At 39.0% G+C, this 20,904-nt stretch overlaps 1 protein-coding gene across 1 annotated transcript in view; it reads right to left on the bottom strand.

The window, feature by feature from the left end:
* LOC137094859 (phospholipase A2 inhibitor and Ly6/PLAUR domain-containing protein-like) overlaps positions 1 to 18,144 on the bottom strand; it is a 36,486-nt gene extending 18,342 nt beyond the window's left edge. The window contains exon 1 of the mRNA XM_067460777.1: positions 18,090 to 18,144. Within this exon, the coding sequence (XP_067316878.1) occupies positions 18,090 to 18,144 (55 nt within the window). The remainder of the gene's footprint in view (positions 1 to 18,089) is intronic.
* Positions 18,145 to 20,904: the final 2,760 nt, after the last annotated feature.

The raw sequence follows: 20,904 nt of genomic DNA, 5'->3' as shown, positions 1-20,904 counted from the left end.
GGTGGTCTTTGCTTCTTCCAGCACACTGACATTTGTCCTCCTGTCTTACTAAGGGATTTGCAGGATTTTTTTTTGAGGCAATGCTGATAGAATTGCTCAAGGAGCTGAGTGTGATGTCTGTAGACAGTTCACGTTTCCCAGGCATTTTAAAAGGGTTGGGAGGACAATAGCTTTATAAACAATCACCTTAAAGTGGTGGCCTTTTAAAATCCAAACATCTCCATGTCTTTTTTTACAAACATCACTACTCTTAATGCAGATCACTGGGTACTACAAGTTGTCTTGATCCAAAATCTCAATGGAGCAGGCTTGGGACAATGATGTATGCTACATTTACATGTGAGGATGAATAACCAAAGTCTCCATCTTGTAGAGAAAGCGGGTATTCCTCCACCATATTCCACCTGTATTCAAATGTTTCCAAGTGTTCAAGGAGTTATTCTGGGAAGAAAAAGGTACAGTTTTTGGAAAACTATAAATATCCAATTTTCCTTCTACTTTCCATGAGTAATCCCTCATGTGAGGAAGAAATATTTTCATTTTCGGCCATCCAACTTTCTAATCTCAATATTGTCCATTGAATAAATATGGTGGTGCTAGGGAGATCTTTAAGTTCCTAATGATTTTTTAACAATTTTTTAAAAAACCCCATTAAGTACAGATTTTATTTCAGCCTTAATTAAGAAGTCTACAGAATCCAGTTATCTTAGGGGAAAATTTAATAAATTAGTATTTTAAAAAGTTAATGACATATTCTCAGATTTTGATCTTAGCAAATGCAAGACAAAACTGGTTTCTCAATAGGTACTAAATTAGACTGCTTTCAGGTATGCATGCTTCTCACCATCAATGTTGAAGAAATATCCAACTGCTTCTCCAGTTAGTTTTTATATATGGAATTTGAGGAAGAATGTTTTTCTTCAGGTACCAAAGAAGTGGTTAAATTACAAGCTTTTATTCTACTAGATGTTATAGCTTACATTTTCAGCCAAAGTGAGATGAAAGGCACCTGTAGTTTCTCCTGTGTATTCGGTTAATGGTTCTATCATCCCTTGTTACCAGATAATATCCAATCAAAATGAGCATCCTGTTGGTAGCATGTGTCCATGCATATGTGCTATGTACCTTCGTATAATCTGTTGGCCTATGGTAAACTCATGAATTTCATAGGAATTTCTTAGACAAGGAATCCTAAATTATGGTTTTGCCAGTACTTTCACTTGAAATATATTTGACAGCACTGGTATTCACTAGTGATCTATCCAAGTACAAAGCAAGATGGACTCTGCTTATCTTCCTAGATTAGAGAGGACCAAATACCCTCAGGTATAACCCTTTATTTTTGTTTGACATTGAGGAAACCAGAAATATTTACCTTCCACATGCAGGAATCAAAATTCCCACCCCCATCCTTATTTTTTTCAAGCTGCTTTCTCTGACATAGTCAATTCATGGTTGGCAGAGAGCAAAGGAAAATTGAGGCCCCTTATACACTGACATATAATCCAGTTCAAAAAAGATAATCTGGATTTTATATGGCAGTGTAGAAGGTGCCTGGACGGGTCCTACGAGGCTGTGTGCTATATTGCTGTAACCAGATGTACAATGATGAAGGCATCCACTGGGACTTTCTTAGAGATTCTGAAAGAAACAATATAATTGATATACACATGGTCTCCTACTTGAGTCCTGAAGGATGAAAGAGAGAAGAAATATTGACATTCTGCCATAGTGGAATTTTATAGCCTGTCTCTCAATGCAGGATGGCAGCTAACATCTTTGACTGTCACAAACCACATAATGGTGAAGCCATGTTGTTTTCGAGCCACACCCCCCCCCCCTCAAATATTTATAGGGTTTTTTTGTATCAAAGGCATTGCATAAATTTGGATAAAACTGACAAAAATAGAAGGAGCACAAGTGGCTAAATATCTTTTGACCAAAAATGGGCAACAGCAGCCACATTGTCTGTAGCCTCCAACAACTCTTCCTCTATATATGAGGCAGGACATTGCGGACAAGCATACAGATGTGGAGTTGTCTGTTCTGCTCCACAGTTGCACAAGGTGGAGGACTCTTTTCGGTACTGCCATTTTGCCAGGTTGTCTTTTGATCTGCCCACTCTACTTCTGTGTCAGTTCAGGGACTTCCAAGTTGCCTATTTTTGGTTTGCAGACCCTTGGGTGGGGGGTGGGGGGGCATCCAATTGCAAATTCTTGCTTTAGCTGCCCTTTCCTGACTTGTGCAGCTTAAAGCATCAGACAATCAAGACCAAACCAGTAACAATGTTCATATCTAACCCTTTAATAAATTGTATCTATTCTTCATTACTTTCTATATAACTTTTATTTTTTGATATACCATATCTATTACATATATATAAACTTCTTTATCAAAATGTAACCAGATAAGTCCAGAGATGTTCACCTTCCAGCTGAGAGATTTCCTGGATGGGAAGGGTGGGCAAATCCCTTGTGCCTGTTCCCAAGCTAAAAACAATTGCCAAACTAATTGTTCGTGTGTACGCAGAGTTAGGTGGTTTCCTGCCAGACCAGATAAACCCAAACCTGTTTACCTAGCTATGTGGTCCACTTGAAACTGAGAAATTGTTGCTTGCAAAAACAAAAGCTCAGAGTGTATACATTCATAGACCTCCTTTATTTTAGATTCACATTGACTACTCATTCTCCCTTGAGTCTTGCACCTTTGTTTTCAAAGCTCCTATCTTTGTTTGACACAGGATTTGACATTTGAGCTCATCAGAGGCCCATCTTCATATCTTCACCCTTTGTTTTCCCAGACTGTGCCCTCCCAGAGGAGGTGTCCTTGCAGTTGAGAGGGGATATGATAGCCATGTATAAATATGTGAGAGGAAGCCACAGAGAGGAGGGAGCAATCTTGTTTTCTGCTTCCCTGGAGACTAGGACGCGGAACAATGGCTTCAAACTACAAGAGAGGAGATTCCATCTGAACATGAGGAAGAACTTCCTGACTGTGAGAGCCGTTCAGCAGTGGAACTCTCTGCCCCGGAGTGTGGTGGAGGTTCCTTCTTTGGAAGCTTTTAAACAGAGGCTGGATGGCCATCTGTCAGGGGTGATTTGAATGCAATATTCCTGCTTCTTGGCAGGGTGTTGGACTGGATGGCCCATGAGGTATCTTCCAACTCTTTGATTCTATGATTCTATGATTCACTCTAACCATCCTTGGCTGCCATTTTTCCGTGCCAGCCAATCCTGGCATGGATCCTAGCCAGCATCTTTTTTGGCCAATCATGTGAGCGGGCGGCAAGTTTGAATAGGTGAATAGTTATCAGAACTGTATAAGCTATTTTGTATTTCTTTGTATGTTTATGCTTGTACATTTTGAAGCAAAATTGCTGTACTTGCATCCCTTTTCGTGTACTCTGCGTACACACGAACAATTGAAATAAGCCTGTATGGCTTGTCTTCAATTTGGGGCATTGTTGTTCATTCGTTCAGTCGTCTCCGACTCTTCGTGACCTCATGGACCAGCCCACGCCAGAGCTCCCTGTCGGCTGTTACCACCCCCAGCTCCCTCAAGGTCAGTCCAGTCACTTCAAGGATGCCATCCATCCATCTTGCCCTTGGTCGGCCCCTCTTCCTTTTGCCTTCCACTTTCCCCAGCATAATTGTCTTCTCTAGGCTTTCCTGTCTCCTCATGATGTGGCCAAAGTACTTCAACTTTGTCTCTAGTATCTTTCCCTCCAGTGAGTAGTCGGGCTTTATTTCCTGGAGGATGGACTGGTTGGATCTTCTCGCAGTCCAAGGCACTCTCAGAACTTTCCTCCAGCACCACAGCTCAAAAGCATCGATCTTCCTTCGCTCAGCCTTCCTTAAGGTCCAGCTCTCACATCCGTAGGTGACTACAGGGAATACCATGGCTTTGACTAGGCGGATCTTTGTTGCCAGTCTGATGTCTCTACTCTTTACTATTTTATCAAGATTGGACATTGCTCTCCTCCCAAGAAGTAAGCGTCTTCTGATTTCCTGGCCACAGTCTGCATCTGCAGTAATTTGGGGCATAGAAAGAGCCTTTTCAAAGATTGAGTAAATACAATCAGGCATCCCCTGGGAAACATTTCTTGTAAACGGCTAATCTTTCTAACCCCAAAGCATTGATTTTTGTGCAATGCTTTTGACGCTGTGGTCCACGCTCTGGTTACATCCCGAATAGACTACTGCAACGCTATCTAAGTGGGGTTGCCTCTGAAGACTGCCCGGAAGCTTCAACTAGTACAACAAGTGGCAGCCAGATTACTAACAGGAGCAGGGTACAGGGAGCATACTACTCCTCTGCTGCATCAGCTCCACTGGCTGCCAATTAGCTTCCGAGCACAATTCAAAGTGCTGGTGTTGACCTATAAATCCCTAAACGACTCCGGGCCAGTTTACCTGTCAGAATGGATTCTCCCCTATGAACCATCAAGGTTGTTAAGATCTTCTGGAGGGGCCCTGCTCTCGGTCCCACCACCCTCACAATTGCGTCTGGTGGGGACGAGGGACAGGGCCTTCTCGGTGGTGGCCCCTTGGCTCTGGAACTCTCTCCCGTTGGAGATTAGATCTTCCTCTTCCCTCCTGACTTTCAGAAAGCTGGTAAAAACCTGGCTTTGGAATATAGAATTTGCAGAATGATGATCGAGTCAATAACAGCTGACCACACTGGCAGATAGTGATGAATTTGTGATTTTATTCTGATGACCTGGCTTTTGTAATTGTATGATATTGTATGATCTGTATTTTAATGTATTTTGTATTAATGTATTATGATGCTATTATGTTTACTATATTTGTGTTGAATTTTCTGCTGTTAGCCGGTCTGTGTCCCTCTTCGGAGGTCGAGAAGACCAGGTTATAAAAGCTCTAAATAAATAAATAATAAATAAAATATTAGTTAGTTGGTTTCTCTTTCCCGGTCTAGCTGGTTTTTAACATACAGCTCACCAGGCATGGACCCACTTTAACTGTGATCTTAGTTAACCACAACAGTGTGACTAGATCCTAGTTATTATCCACGTCCCATATCTAGGAGTTCCTCGATGTCCTTGCTCCTATGGAATAATCTTGACATGCTGGCCTGCGACAGATGCTGAGAGTCAGAGTGTCTCACATCCTGGAATTTGCATAATCTATTATGACAGAAGCACTGATGGCCTTATTCTAGAATTTGCCATTTCACTGATGGACCATCATCACAACATATAATCATGCAGCTTTTTAGAGTTGGCTGCTTCCTAAAAGTCTAATTCCAAGAAGACAACTGTTGAGGAAAGTATGGTGCAAAAAATTATCTGTGACATGGAACTGGAAATTTCCACATTTTTGCATGCAAGACATTAACCCCAAATTCAGTCTGTGACATCTCCAGTTTAAAAGATCAGGTATTTAATGAACCCAATATCCCCTGCATCCATGTTATGTTCATATTTCTTTGTTGAAACTTTTTAATTTTGTATTGTCAGACCAATGCAATAAATGATGCTTACATGAATTCATTTTGTTGTCTTGCTCTGTTTACATAACAGATTTGAAATGTTTGCAGAGAAGTTCAGGAAGAAGTCCAAGTAGTGTAGAGATTTGTTAATACATGATCATTAAAGCAGTCCAGAATAACTACTTTAGCAGCCTAAAGTCTGGTCTTACTAAACTACTTAAAAAGTGTGGCACGGTGAAACAAAGAAAGGGTGTTAATCAAAAAGGAAATTGTTCTACAGAAATTGAGATTTTTCAGATCTGGGTTGTTGTAGGTTTTTCGGGCTGTATGGCCATGTTCTAGAAGCATCCTCTCCTGATGTTTCACCCGCATCTATGGCAGGCATCCTCAGAGGTTGTGAAGTCTGTTGGAAACTAGGAAAATTGGGTTTATATATCTGGAAAGTCCATGGTATGAGAAAAAACTTGTCTGTTGGAGATAGTTGTGAATGTTTCAATTGGCCACCTTGTTTAGCATTTGATGGCCTGACCATTTTTAGGTGTGGCTTGTTCCTGCCTGGGGGAATCCTTTGTTGAGAGATGATTAGCTGTTCTTGATTGTTTCTTCTCTGGAGTTTGTTCTTTATTTACTGTTATAATTTTAGAGTTTATAACAGGAGAGAATTGAGAGAACGTCTGGAGGGAATGCTTCTATAACATGGCCATACAGCCTGAAAAACCTACAACAACCCAGTGATTCCGGCCATGAAAGCCTTTGACAATAGATTTTTCAGTTCACTCTTTCCATAACCCCCTGGAAACATAGGCTGAATTTACACCTACATATAATCCAGTTCAATGCAGTTAATCTGCATTTTGAAACTGTATTTTATGGTACCGTAGATCCAGTCATAGTTTAGTAAATGGGCAAACAAAGTGACCAAAGGCTATGAACATAGTAAATACAGCAGAACTTCCACATTTACAGGAATCAAGGGCACAGGATCCTCACAAAAATGGAAAACTCATGAATATAAAATTCACTAATTTTTTTATCTGAGATAACTTTCTAGAATTTCTTGAGCCCCATCTATACTATCATATAATCCAGTTTCTGAATCCAAATTATCTGCTTTGGACTGAATTATATGGCAGTGTAGACCCAATATAATCTCATTCAAAGCAGATAATCTGGATTCAGAAACTGGATTATATGGTAGTATAGATTCAACCTAGGGCTTCCTGTGTGATGTTAAGGTCAGATTCTGCAAGAAATCAACCACAGAGTTCTGTTGGAGGACTTAGAAATTTCTAGAGTAGTGTTCTCTCTCAGTCCTATAGCACAACACGATGTTCTAAGAATGAATTCTTTTCTATGCCTCTCTTTCTGCAATGTTAAAGATTTGGAGACTGAAGGAAAATTTCATGGGTCGACATTCTGCCCCCTTATAGAAAGTATACGTCAGGGTAGCTCTTGTTTCTCCACTTAAGATGGTGTGGACACTCGGGCCATCTCTGAAATGCATCCTAGATATTAGTCATTTATTAAAGCAAGGAGTGTACTTTATTCAATCCTGCTTATGCTCCATATGTGTTTGCAGAAAACTTCATTCTGGAATTACATCCCTGTTTCGTCCAAGATCAACCTTTTGTAGTAGCCCTCATATGAACATGTCCTTCAACAATGAGACTCTCCTGGGACTTTTCTTCTTCTCTCTACTTCTCATTACTGGTGAGGAATTGCACACAAACACACACATAGAGAGACATGGGTAGACATGTCTAAAGTAGACAAGGAATTTCTAGGGACTTGAGCTCATATAGACAATGAAAAAAAAGCCACAACAGCTATCTCATTGAATGTCTCTCTCTATCTGACACATATTAACTAGGCCTGGGTAACAACGCAAAAATTTGTTTCTAAAATCGATTTGTAATTGGCGTGTTTTTTTGTTTGGATATTTAAAATAATTACAAAATTTTCCCTTAAAAAAGTTCGGCATTTACGAAATTTCGTAAATATTTACGAATTGATTCGTTAAGATGGCGGACCCCCCGCGCATGTGCAAATCACTTCCGAAGCTTCGTTATTGGTGCGGGGGTCGATTCGTTAAGGTTATAACGAATCGATTCGTTAAGATGGCGGACGCGATTGCGCAATGCTAAATGCTCTATAAACAAAATCATTTCATAAAATAAATCAAATAAAATAATCAAATAGAACAAGATATTAAGATATTAAATAAAAAAGTAATAAGATAAAGTAGCCAAAACTGAGTCAATTTAATAATATAATGAAATAAACAATAATATAATAATAAATTTTAAATAAATAAAATATAAATACATAATAATAATAATAATAATAATAAATAAAATTATATAAATATAAATAATAATAAAAATAATATATAAAATTAAATTATAAATTATTAATATATAAAAATAATATTATAAAAACTTAGAAAGTAAATATAAGAAATAAATAAAGAAAAGTAACAAAAAGTAACAGAAATTGCACTTTGAAAAAACTCTGAAAATTATCTGGGAAGTATTGCATACATACTAATTTCTGTAGCAGTATTGCAAGTTAAGTAAGAAGGACCAACTTCACATTTGGGTGGTGTATCTTAATGTGCATCCTTAGCCCTGTTGTGGCAAGATGCCTCATATCTTTTCCTCTGCTGACGCTCACACCGCAATGCCTGCAAACTGCCAAAGTGGCCCTCTCATTATGGACGTCGTAATGATCCCATAGGAGCGATCTCGGCCTACCCCTACTAGGCACTTCAGATGTACTCATGCTCGTGTTTGGACTGTCGGTGTTTGTGGAAGGGAGTATAATTGTTGGTTGTTTCTGTAGCTCGCCCTCCATCAGCATGCAGTCCTCTTGATCACTAATTCCTGTGGTGGAAGCACATTCCATCTTGTCTTCCTCCCATTCCTCTGACACGTCCGCCTCCTCGCCCTCCTCTTCATAACAAGTAGTATCAGAGGTACTTGGAAGGACATCAGGATCTGAACGTAGAGTCTTTCGAACTGATGAAGAAGAAGGTTCTGCCATCTCACAGCTGGTTGAAGCATCTGTGGGTGTTTCAATAACCATCTCGTTGGATGAATGTTCCCTTCTTGTCAATGTGTTCATCTTCAGTCCCCTGCCTTTCTTCGGTATTCGCGATAGCACTTGGCCCTTGCGACTAGAAAAGTCGGGGAGGAAGCGTTTCATCACACTGGTTGGAACTACACTAATAATGAGCAAAAGGACCGCACTGGTTGGAACTACACAAATGAGCGAGCACTGTATTATAGCACTTTCTGTTGGCAAAAGGAGCGCACTGGTTGGAACTACACAAATGAGCGAGCACTGTATTATAGCACTTTCTGTTGGCAAAAGGAGCGCACTGGTTGGAACTACACAAATGAGCGAGCACTGTATTATAGCACTTTGTGTTGGCAAAAGGAGCGCACTGGTTGGAACTACACAGATGAGCGAGCACTCATAGCACTTTCTGTTGGCAAAAGGAGCGCACTGGTTGGAACTACACAAATGAGCGAGCACTGTATTATAGCACTTTCTGTTGGCAAAAGGAGCGCACTGGTTGGAACTACACAAATGAGCGAGCACTGTATTATAGCACTTTGTGTTGGCAAAAAGAGCGCACTGGTTGGAACTACACAAATGATGAGCGAGCAGTGTATGTAGCACTTTGTGTTGGCAAAAGGAGCGCACTGGTTGGAACTACACAAATGAGCAAGCACTGTATTATAGCACTTTGTGTTGGCAAAAAGAGCGCACTGGTTGGAACTACACAAATGACAAACGCACACACAGCCACCGAAGACTCTTTTATTTTTTTAGAATATTTTTTGTATTTTTTTAAGAATAAAAGACAGGTATTTTTAAAAAATATTCAAAAATGGAAAATTAACCAAAAACTGGCCCTGATGTGGACCAAACACAGCCACGAGACAGGGCAAACGAGAGCACACACCAACAGAAGAGTCTTTTTTTTTTAGAATATTTTTGTATTTTTTTAAGAATAAAAGACAGGTATTTTTAAAAAATATTCAAAAATGGAAAATTAACCAAAAACTGGCCCTGATGTGGACCAAACACAGCCTCGAGACAGGGCAAATGAGAGCACACACCAACAGAAGAGTCTTTTTTTTTAGAATATATTTTGTATTTTTTTTAAGAATAAAAGACAGGTATTTTTAAAAAATATTCAAAAATGGAAAATTAACCAAAAACTGGCCCTGATGTGGACCAAACACAGCCACGAGACAGGGCAAACGAGAGCACACACCAACAGAAGAGTCTTTTTTTTTAAAGAATATTTTTTGTATTTTTTTTAAGAATAAAAGACAGGTATTTTTAAAAAATATTCAAAAATGGAAAATTAACCAAAAACTGGCCCTGATGTGGACCAAACACAGCCTCGAGACAGGGCAAATGAGAGCACACACCAACAGAAGAGTCTTTTTTTTTAGAATATATTTTGTATTTTTTTTAAGAATAAAAGACAGGTATTTTTAAAAAATATTCAAAAATGGAAAATTAACCAAAAACTGGCCCTGATGTGGACCAAACACAGCCACGAGACAGGGCAAATGAGAGCACACACCAACAGAAGAGTCATTTTTTTAAGAATATTTTTTGTATTTTTTTAAGAATAAAAGACAGGTATTTTTAAAAAATATTAAAAAATGGAAAATTAACCAAAAACTGGCCCTGATGTGGACCAAACACAGCCACGAGACAGGGCAAACGAGAGCACACACCAACAGAAGAGTCATTTTTTTTAAGAATATGTTTTGTATTTTTTTTAAGAATAAAAGACAGGTATTTTAAAAAAATATTTAAAAATTGAAAATTAACAAATTAACAAAAACCGAAGGAAGGAATGAATCCAAGCAAGGAATGAATAATAAGCAAGGAATGAATCCAAGCAAGGAATGAATAATAAGCAAGGAATAAATCCAATCCAACCTTAGCCAGCAACCAACCAAGCCAACCCAATGCAAGCCGCCCTCCCGGACCTTTTCTCTTCTCCCTCGCCTCCGCAACAAATGAGCTGTGCGGCCACGCGGAGCCGCTTTTAAAGGGCTTGCCGGCCAATCAGAAACAGCCACGGTGCACTACTTGGGTGCTTGGGAGCGCCGGATTGGCTCCCAGGGCACCAGCATCCTCCATCCCATTTACGAAACGGGCGGAAGCTCGTTAAAAGTATGGGGGATGCCGTTTCGTTATTTTAAAACCCTTCCGGGTTTGAAAATGTGTTTTGTAATCGTTTCGTAATTGCTAAGAATAACGAATATTTAACGAATTACAAAATTAACGAACGAAACCGCCCAGGCCTAATATTAACCCATAGAATGTCAATTTAGGATTTCCCCAAAGTCCAGCACTTCCTACTCCATTCATGGTTGTAAGGAAGATTGTAGAAACCACTGAATGTTGAACCATATTGAGCTTGGATGTGTCATAGTTACTCAAGCTATTGGATTTTCTCCTTTCCTTATCAAATCACTGTAAAGTTTTCTATAATCTTCCTGACTTGTTCTCTCTTTTTTCTTCAGGTAGTTCACTAAAGTGCGAAGTTTGTCAAGGAGCTGGCAACAACTGTACTGGCAATAAAGTACAATGTCGTGTAATTGAAGATGCCTGTGGTGCCATGTGGATTGATGTCAGAAGTGGTGAGTGAGAAGAAGCACAAACCAGGCTGGGTTAGTCCAAAGCAATACACAGTTCCATATTCCCACAAAACACATGATGACACAAAGCTTTGTTGTCCTAAAAAGCTCACCATTGTCCCAACTAAATAGTAGGGGTGTGCAAAACTTTGTTTATAAATCGTTCGTTGTATTTAATTTGTAATATTTGTATATACGAACATATATTAAGAAACACAGAGGTGCCCATACAGAAACTTAAGAATTGAAACATTCACCCAATATTTTTCCTGCCAGGCCTTGAGTGCTTCTCAAAGTCAGTTTCATTGTCAGCACAAGTGAGATGAAGCCAAAGAGGCAATGTAAATACACAAATGTCCTGTTGCTGTAAACTTCAGCAAAAGTATCAATTCAATTAATCATGAGAATACTCCATTAATTCAAGCATAGGGAACAAGTGCGATGGGACTATTTACAATGGTGTAACAAACATAATACTCATGTTTTCCAAATAATTAGTTGGATCTTCCAAAAGTCGTGTGGACAAAATTTAACATATTCAAAATAGTCCCATGTGAGTTCAAATGAGATAAAAAGTCTTGGGAATGCTACAAGAATTCCCGGGTGCTTATCGTCCTTGGAAAACATGAATATTATGTTTGTTACACCATTGTAAATAGTCCCATTGAATTTGTTCCCTATGCTTGTGTGCTATATGAATTAATTGAGTATTCTCATGATTAATTGAATTGATACTTTTGCTAAAGTTTATAGCAACAGAACATTGTGTATTTACATTGTACTTATAGATATGTATGTAGTTAGAGAAGCCAAAGAGGCCCCTTTCCTTTTTAAATCAAGAAAAAAAACAAGCTGCCTCTCACCATGAGGAAAGCAGTTGGGCGGGATGAGCTGCATTCGCTGGGAAAGAGACCGAGAGAGCAGAGAATTCTGGGAAATGTAGTTTGGGAAGGTGAGGAGCCCTATGCCCAAGAATTCAAAAGGCTCTGCCCTAAACTACAGAATTCTGCACATCATCAGAAAACCCCAATGATGATAGGGGAGAGATTTATCCCTCCTAGCAGCCACCAGAGTTCCAATTGAATGTGCAAAGAGGACAGACTGATACTTCAACACTAGTAAGATCTGTGCTGAACTGGGAGTAAATCACTAAATTGAAGTTCTATGGGTTAATATGTTATGTTATGTGTCATGTAGAGAGAGACTCAATGAGTAACTGTTGTGGCTTTTTTAAAAAAAATGTCAAAACTTGAAGAAAATTCTCAAAAATCAGTTGATGTATGAATCTTTCTGAAACTTGGGAAGAATGATCTCCCGTTATGTTGTGTCATTATTAAAAATAAAAAAAAATGCTCTTGTAGTTTTTTTAAAAAAAATTAATTCCCCAAAATCAGTGGATGAGTGAAACATTCTGAAACTTTATGGGCTAACAGTGGTAAATGTAATTCTATAATTCTATAATTGTAGCAAGTTTCATGCCAATAGCTCTAACAATGGGGGAGAAAGGAGCCCCTGAAGTTTCCTCATTGGCACAATTACTTTTCCTTTAGAACAATTACTGAAAGTAATGAAAAAGTAGTTAACTAGTTATAGTTTTGATACAGACCTTGCCCAATTTCAGAAATACTTTAGAAACAATCCCCACACACCCCTAATTTCATAATGAGTATTGAAACATTTTTTTCATTGATTGCACAGGCCTACTAAATAGCAACGGCTCACCAAGGTATCTAGCAAGTCATATCCTCATTCCTTTGTCCTCCAGATTTGCTAAACTGAGATTTCAGGTACTGGATTTAGGGCTTTATTTAGACAAAGGTTGTGCTCTAATATAGAATATATGCAAGGATCAATCCTTATAAATATAACATGGTTGGTTCCTAAATTTGTGAAACAAGGTTCTACATTATCTGGATAAATACTTAGTATATTTAAAATGTCAATTTTTCTGCTAACAGATTTGGATGGGGAGCAACTTTTCTAAAGCCATGCATGGCATCAAATTGCTGCCTGTTGTAAGGCAGCCCTGAGTCCCCATTGGGGTGAGATGGGCGGGGTACAAATGTGGTAAATAAATAATAAATAATGCATCACCCTCTTGCTGCCATATACTTACTTACTTACCTTTCTATGTTCCAGTGTCCCACTGGAACATAGAAAGGAACCATTTCCCTGCTCCAAAGGCCACTTCTCATTTCTGTACAGAGCCTTTCAGAACTGAGGAGAAACTTTACTGAATTTCTCTTGCCCTGATGCAGATATTCCAAAAGGAAACTTGTCCATTCAAGACCCAGACTATGACACAGGTATGCCTTTGCCGTCATTCAACGTGTTTTTCCCCCTATTTTTTATTGTAAATTTCTCACCTGGCTTCACCTGCAGTTGTAATCTCCCTATCCTTAGCTTCCTCCTCCCCACTAACTAAATGTGAAAATATGGCTGCCTATGATATCAGTGGAAAGGGAGCTCTATTGTAATCAGATGACTGGTACCATCCTTTACTTTTGCTTGAAGGGCAGAAAGCAAGAGTGTCCAAATGCCCAATGATCCAAGGGTAATAATATCTTCTAAGGGCAAGAAATGTAGGCAGACCAATACAATTGAAGGAATGGGAAATAATTTGGACAAAAAGGCTTAAATATACATATGACTCAGATCTAAAAGAAAACTGGTTAAAAATGCTCCACCGTTGGTATATAAGACCAAAAAAGTTGGGAAAGATGTATAAAGATGCAGACAATAAATGTTGGAAATGTAAGACACAGGAAGGGTCATACTACCACATGTGGTGGTCATGCAAAAAAAGTAAATAGTTATTGGAAAAAGATACACAAAGAATGCCAAACAATTCTAAGAACAGAATGGACAATGAAACATTACCTACTGAGGATATTTGACTCTGAACTATTTGCTGATAGCAATAAAGAAAAGATCTTTTCTTATCTGACTACGGCAGAAAGAATGGTTTACACAAAAGCTTGGAAACTAGACATTCTACCAGCTAAGGAACTTAGGATAGACAAGATATAGGAAATAAAGGATATGGATAGACTTACATTTTTGTTAAAGAAGAATACTGGAAAAAGCATGAAAATGACAGATTGGTCAATTTTTAAAGAAAATATGAGGATATAACTCCAACTATAGAACAATAAGAAAAAGAAATTGGCATACTAAAATAGATTAGTATTGGGAAAGGAAAATTTGATAGAATGGGAAAACTGACAAACTCGAACGTAAGGAAAAAGAACGGAAGCCATTCAAAAACTTTTTTCCTTTTCTTTTTTCTTTTTCCTTTTTTTCTCTTCACTCTTTCTCCTTTATTTTCTTTTTTGCAATTTCCTACTTTTCTTCAATCACAATGTTCCCCCCACTTTAAATGTTCTTTCTCCTATACTTTATTTATTTATTTATTATTTACAGTATTTATATTCCGCCCTTCTAACCCCGTAGGGGACTCAGGGCTGATTACAATGCCATAGACACACAACATATATAGAGAGACAACCAGAGGCTATTTAACATTCCAGCTTTTCATGAGGGTATTCTGGCCACCAGGGGAGCTGTCACTTCACCGTCCATTTGTGACACTGATGAAGTACTTCCTCATTCTTTGCATGCTTTCTGGAGATTTTTATGGCTTTGTAAATTAGTTAAATTATCCCCCCCCCCCCTCCCCGCATAAGCGGTACCTAAATTTCCTACTTGACAGATGCAACTGTCTTTCGGGCTGCAAATATTATCTCCTTTTTACAAAACTTTTTATATTTTGTTTATGATTATAAAAATTATTTTACAGAAAAAGGAAATAATATCTTCACTCTGCTGTATCTGGTCTACTCTAGTTTGTGTCATTTTAATGATAAAAATAACCAGCTTGAGAATATATAGATGATATCAAGGGTATTGAGTAAAATTTGCTTGCATTTCAATGACTTTGATCTATAACTCTACTAACGATATAACCTTTTTTACCTTAATTTCTAGAAGGCATCACTACCAGAATCGTCTCAAAAGGCTGCATTACAATGGCTCTCTGCAGAGTCTTAAAAATAACCATAGGCATACCTGCATGGAATAAAACTCTTCGAGCTATTGTATGTTCCTTGGCACCTCCATCAGCTGCTTTCCTGCCCCTGACCTTCTCTGGGTTCCTGTTGATGAATATCTTCCTTTGATAAATCCTTTCCACTGGCTGAGAATTAAAGAAATCCTGCTATCTACAATGTGCTCACTAGATAGTCTTAGTGTTTCTCAACCTCGGTGTCAGGAGGACCACTGGAGTGATCACAAGGGGTTGTCAGAGGGGTCGTCAAAGACCATCAGAAAACACAGTATTTTTATTTATTCTGTTGGTCATGGGGGTTTATAGGACAGAGTCACTTTAAATCAAGGTTGCCATGAAGATTGATAATATAAACAGCAATAATAAGATTCTGTATCTTTTTCATCCAGCTGGCCAAGACACCTGTGTCCTCATTTTGTCTGAAAATATACATAAAACAGGCAGCATGGTGTAATGGTACGAGGATTGGACTGGGACTCTGGAGACAGGATTCCAGTCACCAATGATGGAAACTCACTGGGTGACTTTAGGCAAGTTACCCTCTCTTGGGCTCAGAAGACGGCAAAGGCAAATCTTACCAATAAAATCTCATTATACTTAAGCTTTGAATTGTGCTTGGTAGCAGATTGGCAGCCAGTTCAGCTGATGAAACGGGGGGGGGGGGGGGTATGCTCCCTGTATGCTGCTCCAGCGAGCAATTTGGCCGCCCCACATAGAGCACGTTGCAGTAGTCTATACCTTTTGAACTCCCGCCATGTGCAGGAACAAAAAGATGGCAGTTAACACTAAGACATAAGACTTTGTCATTTGCAACTCAGTACAATAAAATTTATTGCACACATTTTTAAAACTCTTCAACATCGACAGTTCCAAGGACATTGTTAATATGTGTAGAAAAAGGTGTGGTACATGTAAATTTCCTCCAGTTTCTGAGTGTATGCATAAAAGGAAAAGGGATCATTTTCTGAAATTCACTTGATAAGAAAAGACGTTCCATATCAGATTAATTAAAAACAGCCTTGCTACCTTCGTGGGTAAGTGATATAACTATTTATTTTATATATGAAAATGCAAAATATTACATATTTTCTCAGCATTATGAGAGTTTCTGCATTTTTCCCAAGTTTTTATAGAAATATCATGATTCTTTGTAATGATTTCATTTATGTTGTTGTGCAAAACTCTATTGTTATTATGCAAAATGCACACATGAGTAAAAAAATAAACTATCTTAGGTTATTATATTTTTCATTGAGTGGTCCTAAATTTTCAGATAAATGTTTTTAGGAAAGACAAGAACATTTTTGAATAATTTTACAAATCAAGTAAATTTATCCCATTCAGAATGAATAGATCGGTTCATTCATGTTACTCTCAAATATGTTCATTTTTAAGTAGGGACGCAATTATTCACAAAGTTTCTTCCTGAAGGAAGCAATGAGTGATCCTATCATTTGTCTTTCCATTGCAAAAGCATATTCAAAATCCACACAGTTATTGAAACCTATTTCCACTTTAAAACTTATTCTGTACAAAATTTGCACATTGTTTATTTACATAGAAAACATTTTATAATAATAATAATAATAATAATAATAATAATTGTATCATTTCCTGCTGTTTCCTATAAGGAAATAGTTGGCTTGGTAACAAATTTATTTATTTATTTATTTACAGCTTTTATATTCTGCCCTTCTCACCACACAGGGGACTCAGGGCGGATTACAGTGTACACATATATGGCAAACATTCAATGCCAATTTTTGACATACAAACATATACAGACATACACAGAGGCTATTTAACTGGCTGCCAGGGGAGCTGTCGCTTTCATCGTCCATCTGCGATGCTGATGAAGCACTTTCGCATTCCCCACATGCTTCCCCGCTGGAATGCTTTGCTGGAGTCTTCTTTATGGCCTCATAAATTAGTTAATTTAGCCTCCCCACACTTTAAGGTGGTACCTTATTTTCCTATTTGACAGATGCAACTGTCTTTCGGGTTGCAAAGGGCAACAACAGGCTACACACAATTGGTTGGAAACCCACTCCAACCTGGGCTGGCTTCGAACTCATGACCTTTTGGTCAGAGTGATCTTAATGCAGCTGACACTCAGCCAGCTGCGCCACAATCCCGGTGCTTTCAGTCATGGGTGAATTTTGTGCAGAATAAATATGAAATTACTACATGTTCTGAACAAGAAAAAGCAATTTCAGCCCAGAAATAATATTTCTGCACAGAAACAGAAATTTCTGAGTTAAAAATGTGCAAATTTTGCACAAAACAAATTCTGAACAGTGATGATTTTCTTATTCCTCCAGAATTCTTCTCACGAGTGTTTGTTAACATGTTTTCAACCATTTAAAAGACATTTATAAATATTCTTTTCTTCCATGTGTTTAAATTGGCATTAACCAATTGCTGTATTATTGGGTTTTTTTAAAAAGTTACCTTAAAATATTAATAATTATTCAAATATGTTATACTTTCAAAATGTGTGTTTTACTATTTGGAGCTTTTTTTAAAAGTTAATACACATGGAACAAAGTGTAGTATATTGCTTTAAAGGAAAAATAAATTTTGACTGATATAGCATTGAAGAAATTTGAATTAGATATTAAATTTGAGAAAGTATAGAACCTTTCAGAGAGATGCGTTGACCCAGGATTATGGAAAGATTTGGGGCTCATCTTCACAAGTACATAAAACTAGGCCTGTTGTGAAGCATTGCTAAAATGTTTACACCTCTTTGTGGTGTAAATACTAAATTTCCTTTGACCAGAAGCTGGCCACTTCGAGCGCCTCTGGTGTTGCTGTAAGAAGATTCTTCTTTGTGCATGTGGCAGGGCACAGACTGCATTGTAGTAAGTGGTCTGTGGTTTGCTCTTCTCCACACTCACCTGTCGTGGGCTCCACTTCGTAGCCCCATTTCTTAAGGTTGGCTCTGCCTTTCATGATGCCAGAGCACAGTCTGTTCTGCGCCTTCCAAGTCTCCCAATCTTCTGTGTGTCTAGGATGGAGCTTCTTATCTGATATCAGCCACTGATTGAGGTTCTGGATTTTAGGCTGCCACTTTTGGATTCTTGCTTGCTGAGGTGTTCCTGCAAGTATCTCTGTAGCTCTTAGGAAGTTATTTCCCCTCCCTAAGACCAATATCCTGTCAAGGGTTTACACATTTGTTGAGCCACTTTTACATTTATATTTTGTATTTCTAGATTCTATACTTAAACAGTAATTATTGCTATTGCACTTTATGAGGCCTGATCATCTATCCGCCCCATACAGTCTATTTTATACATGCTTTTAAAGTATGATTTGCTATTTTATTGTGCTTTGTTTTTATGATTGCATATGGCATTGAATCTCTGCTTTGTTTTTATGATTGTATATGTCATTGAATACTTGCCTTGGTACTTGGAGGCCGCCCTGAGTCCTTCTGGGGGAGAAAGGGTGGGATCGAAATTAAAAATATATATTATTATTTGAAACACAACAAGATGATTCCACAGCAGACACTCTGCTAACTGTTGTATTGAATCACACCTCGGACACTTCCCAAGTGTCTAGGACTGTGTGATGTATCAGTGAATAATGCATGCAGATCCCAGTAAGGTGGCCTTCTGCAGCTGGCAGATGGTAATTTTGTCCGCGCTGATTGTGTTTAAGTGCAGGCCAAGGTCTTTAGGCATTGCACCCAGTGTGCTGATCACCACTGGGACCACCTTAACTGGCTTGTGCCAGAGTCTTTGCAGTTCGATCTTTAAATCCTCATATCGTGCCAGCTTTTCCATTTGTTTCTCTTCAATCCTGCTGTCACCTGGGATTGCAACCAGGGCGGCTCGTCCATTACGCGAAATAAGCGGTCACAGAACACTTTTTTTTGCCAGGGGCGCAAAGGCGCCTCTGTAAATGCCCCTCGACAGCCACTTGAGGAGCGCCCCCTCAGCTCACAATAGCCCTAGCATTCCGGGGGAAGCCTCAGCTTTCTTGCCTCGCTGCTGGGCGATCCTCTACCCAAAGGTACTGGACCCTTGAGCCCCGCCTAGCCCCTCTCGTTCCTGCTCCACTCCGCGTTCGATCCCTTCCCCATGACCGGCTCCCTTTCCCGATCCCCCGGCACTCCACCCGCCTCCTCTCCTCTCCCCAATCCGTGGGTGGGCCAAGGGGCGGAGCCGCCGCGCCTGGCCTGCTTCGGGTCTGGAGGCATGTCTGAAGACCCTAGCATGCGCACCAAAAGTCGCCTCTTCTCCTGACTTTCTCTTCAGCCATTGGGACCAAGAGAGACACAGAGAGAGAGAGAGCCCCTCTGGCTGGAGGTATCTCCCACCTCTGTTCCCTCCTTTATTTTTGTGCCTACCTTCAGGAAAGGTGGGCATCTCCACTTCTGTCTGTCTGTCTCTCTCTCTCGGTCCCAATGGCTGAGGAGAAAGTTCAGGAGAAGAGGTGACTTTTGGTGCACACGTCGGGGTCTTCAGGCATGCCTCCGGACTCAAAGCAGGCCAGGCAAGGGAGCAAATGCGGCATGTGTAGTTACTGGGATGTATAGTTCATCTACAATCAGAGAGCATTCTGAACTCCACCAATGATGAAATTGAACCAATCTTGGCACACAGGACTCCTATGAACAACACAGAAGGGTTTGGTGGACAATCGGGGAAGCATATTAATAGGATGTCAGGAGAGTTTGGATGGTGCCTTTCTGTCCAGAAGAAGGGGGTCAGTCTAGATGTCCCTTGACGGTGTCTGTATTACGTTTTCTATTCTTAGTTTATAAATGGCAGTTCCTAATTGGTTCTGACATAAAAACATGGTAAAAGTTTATTACACTGCAAAATCTTTGTCTTTGCTCAAGGGACATCACCCTATAGTGCTTTTTGCTTTGTTGACTCTACACCAATTTAACACAATTTCTGCCACAAAAACAAAATCTTTGGAGCAGAACAACTACTCCCAAAGTAAAGACCACACAGTGAAACAGGAAATAACACTTCCAAACCAGGAACAGATTTTCTTTATTATTAAAAAAATGTTTTTATAAAAACTTTGAAGGTTTTCCAAAATTCTGTGGATAAGTAAAATGCTCTGAAATTTGGTGGGCTAATAGTGGTAAGTATCTTATACCATTGTGGCAAGTTAAACATCAGTAGCTTTAAAAATGGGGGAGATAAGAGCTCCACTGACAGTGATGTTTTCCTTAATGCGCATATGCAATCATGATAAATGAAATAGTAATGAAATTTCATTAGTCTTATTAGAGTTTTGAAATTTTCACCACTGTCCTAAACTTTAGAAACACTTTAGAAACAAAGCACCAGCATCCCTAGCTTTGTAAGTGCTTTTGAACCATTTTAAATGGATTACACATGCCTAATCGATAGACATTTCAAGTATGCTTTATTCTCTCTCAAGTTTTTGCAGACGTATCAAAAGTCCCCCCTACATTGCACTTTTCATCATGCAGATATACCTGGGATTCCTCTTCTTCTTCATGTTTCTCACTACAGGTAAGGATACATTGGGCAGTTATTGCATGAGACGATATTGCATCCAGGCAAGAAGCCAGGCATTTACACCTGCATTTACAATCCAAGTGGCTTCCAATCAAAGTGTGCCTGAAGCAAAATGCATACTTTGAGAAGAAGGAAACAATAATGAACGTAATTAGCTAGAAAAATCACCACCACCACAATTATCACTATTGTTGCACCTTAGCAG

This window comes from Anolis sagrei, chromosome X (assembly GCF_037176765.1).
Source record: "Anolis sagrei isolate rAnoSag1 chromosome X, rAnoSag1.mat, whole genome shotgun sequence".
Taxonomy (NCBI): domain Eukaryota; kingdom Metazoa; phylum Chordata; class Lepidosauria; order Squamata; family Dactyloidae; genus Anolis; species Anolis sagrei.
The sequence above is the reverse complement of the archived record's forward strand: the minus strand, read 5'-3'. Positions and strand labels throughout refer to the sequence as shown.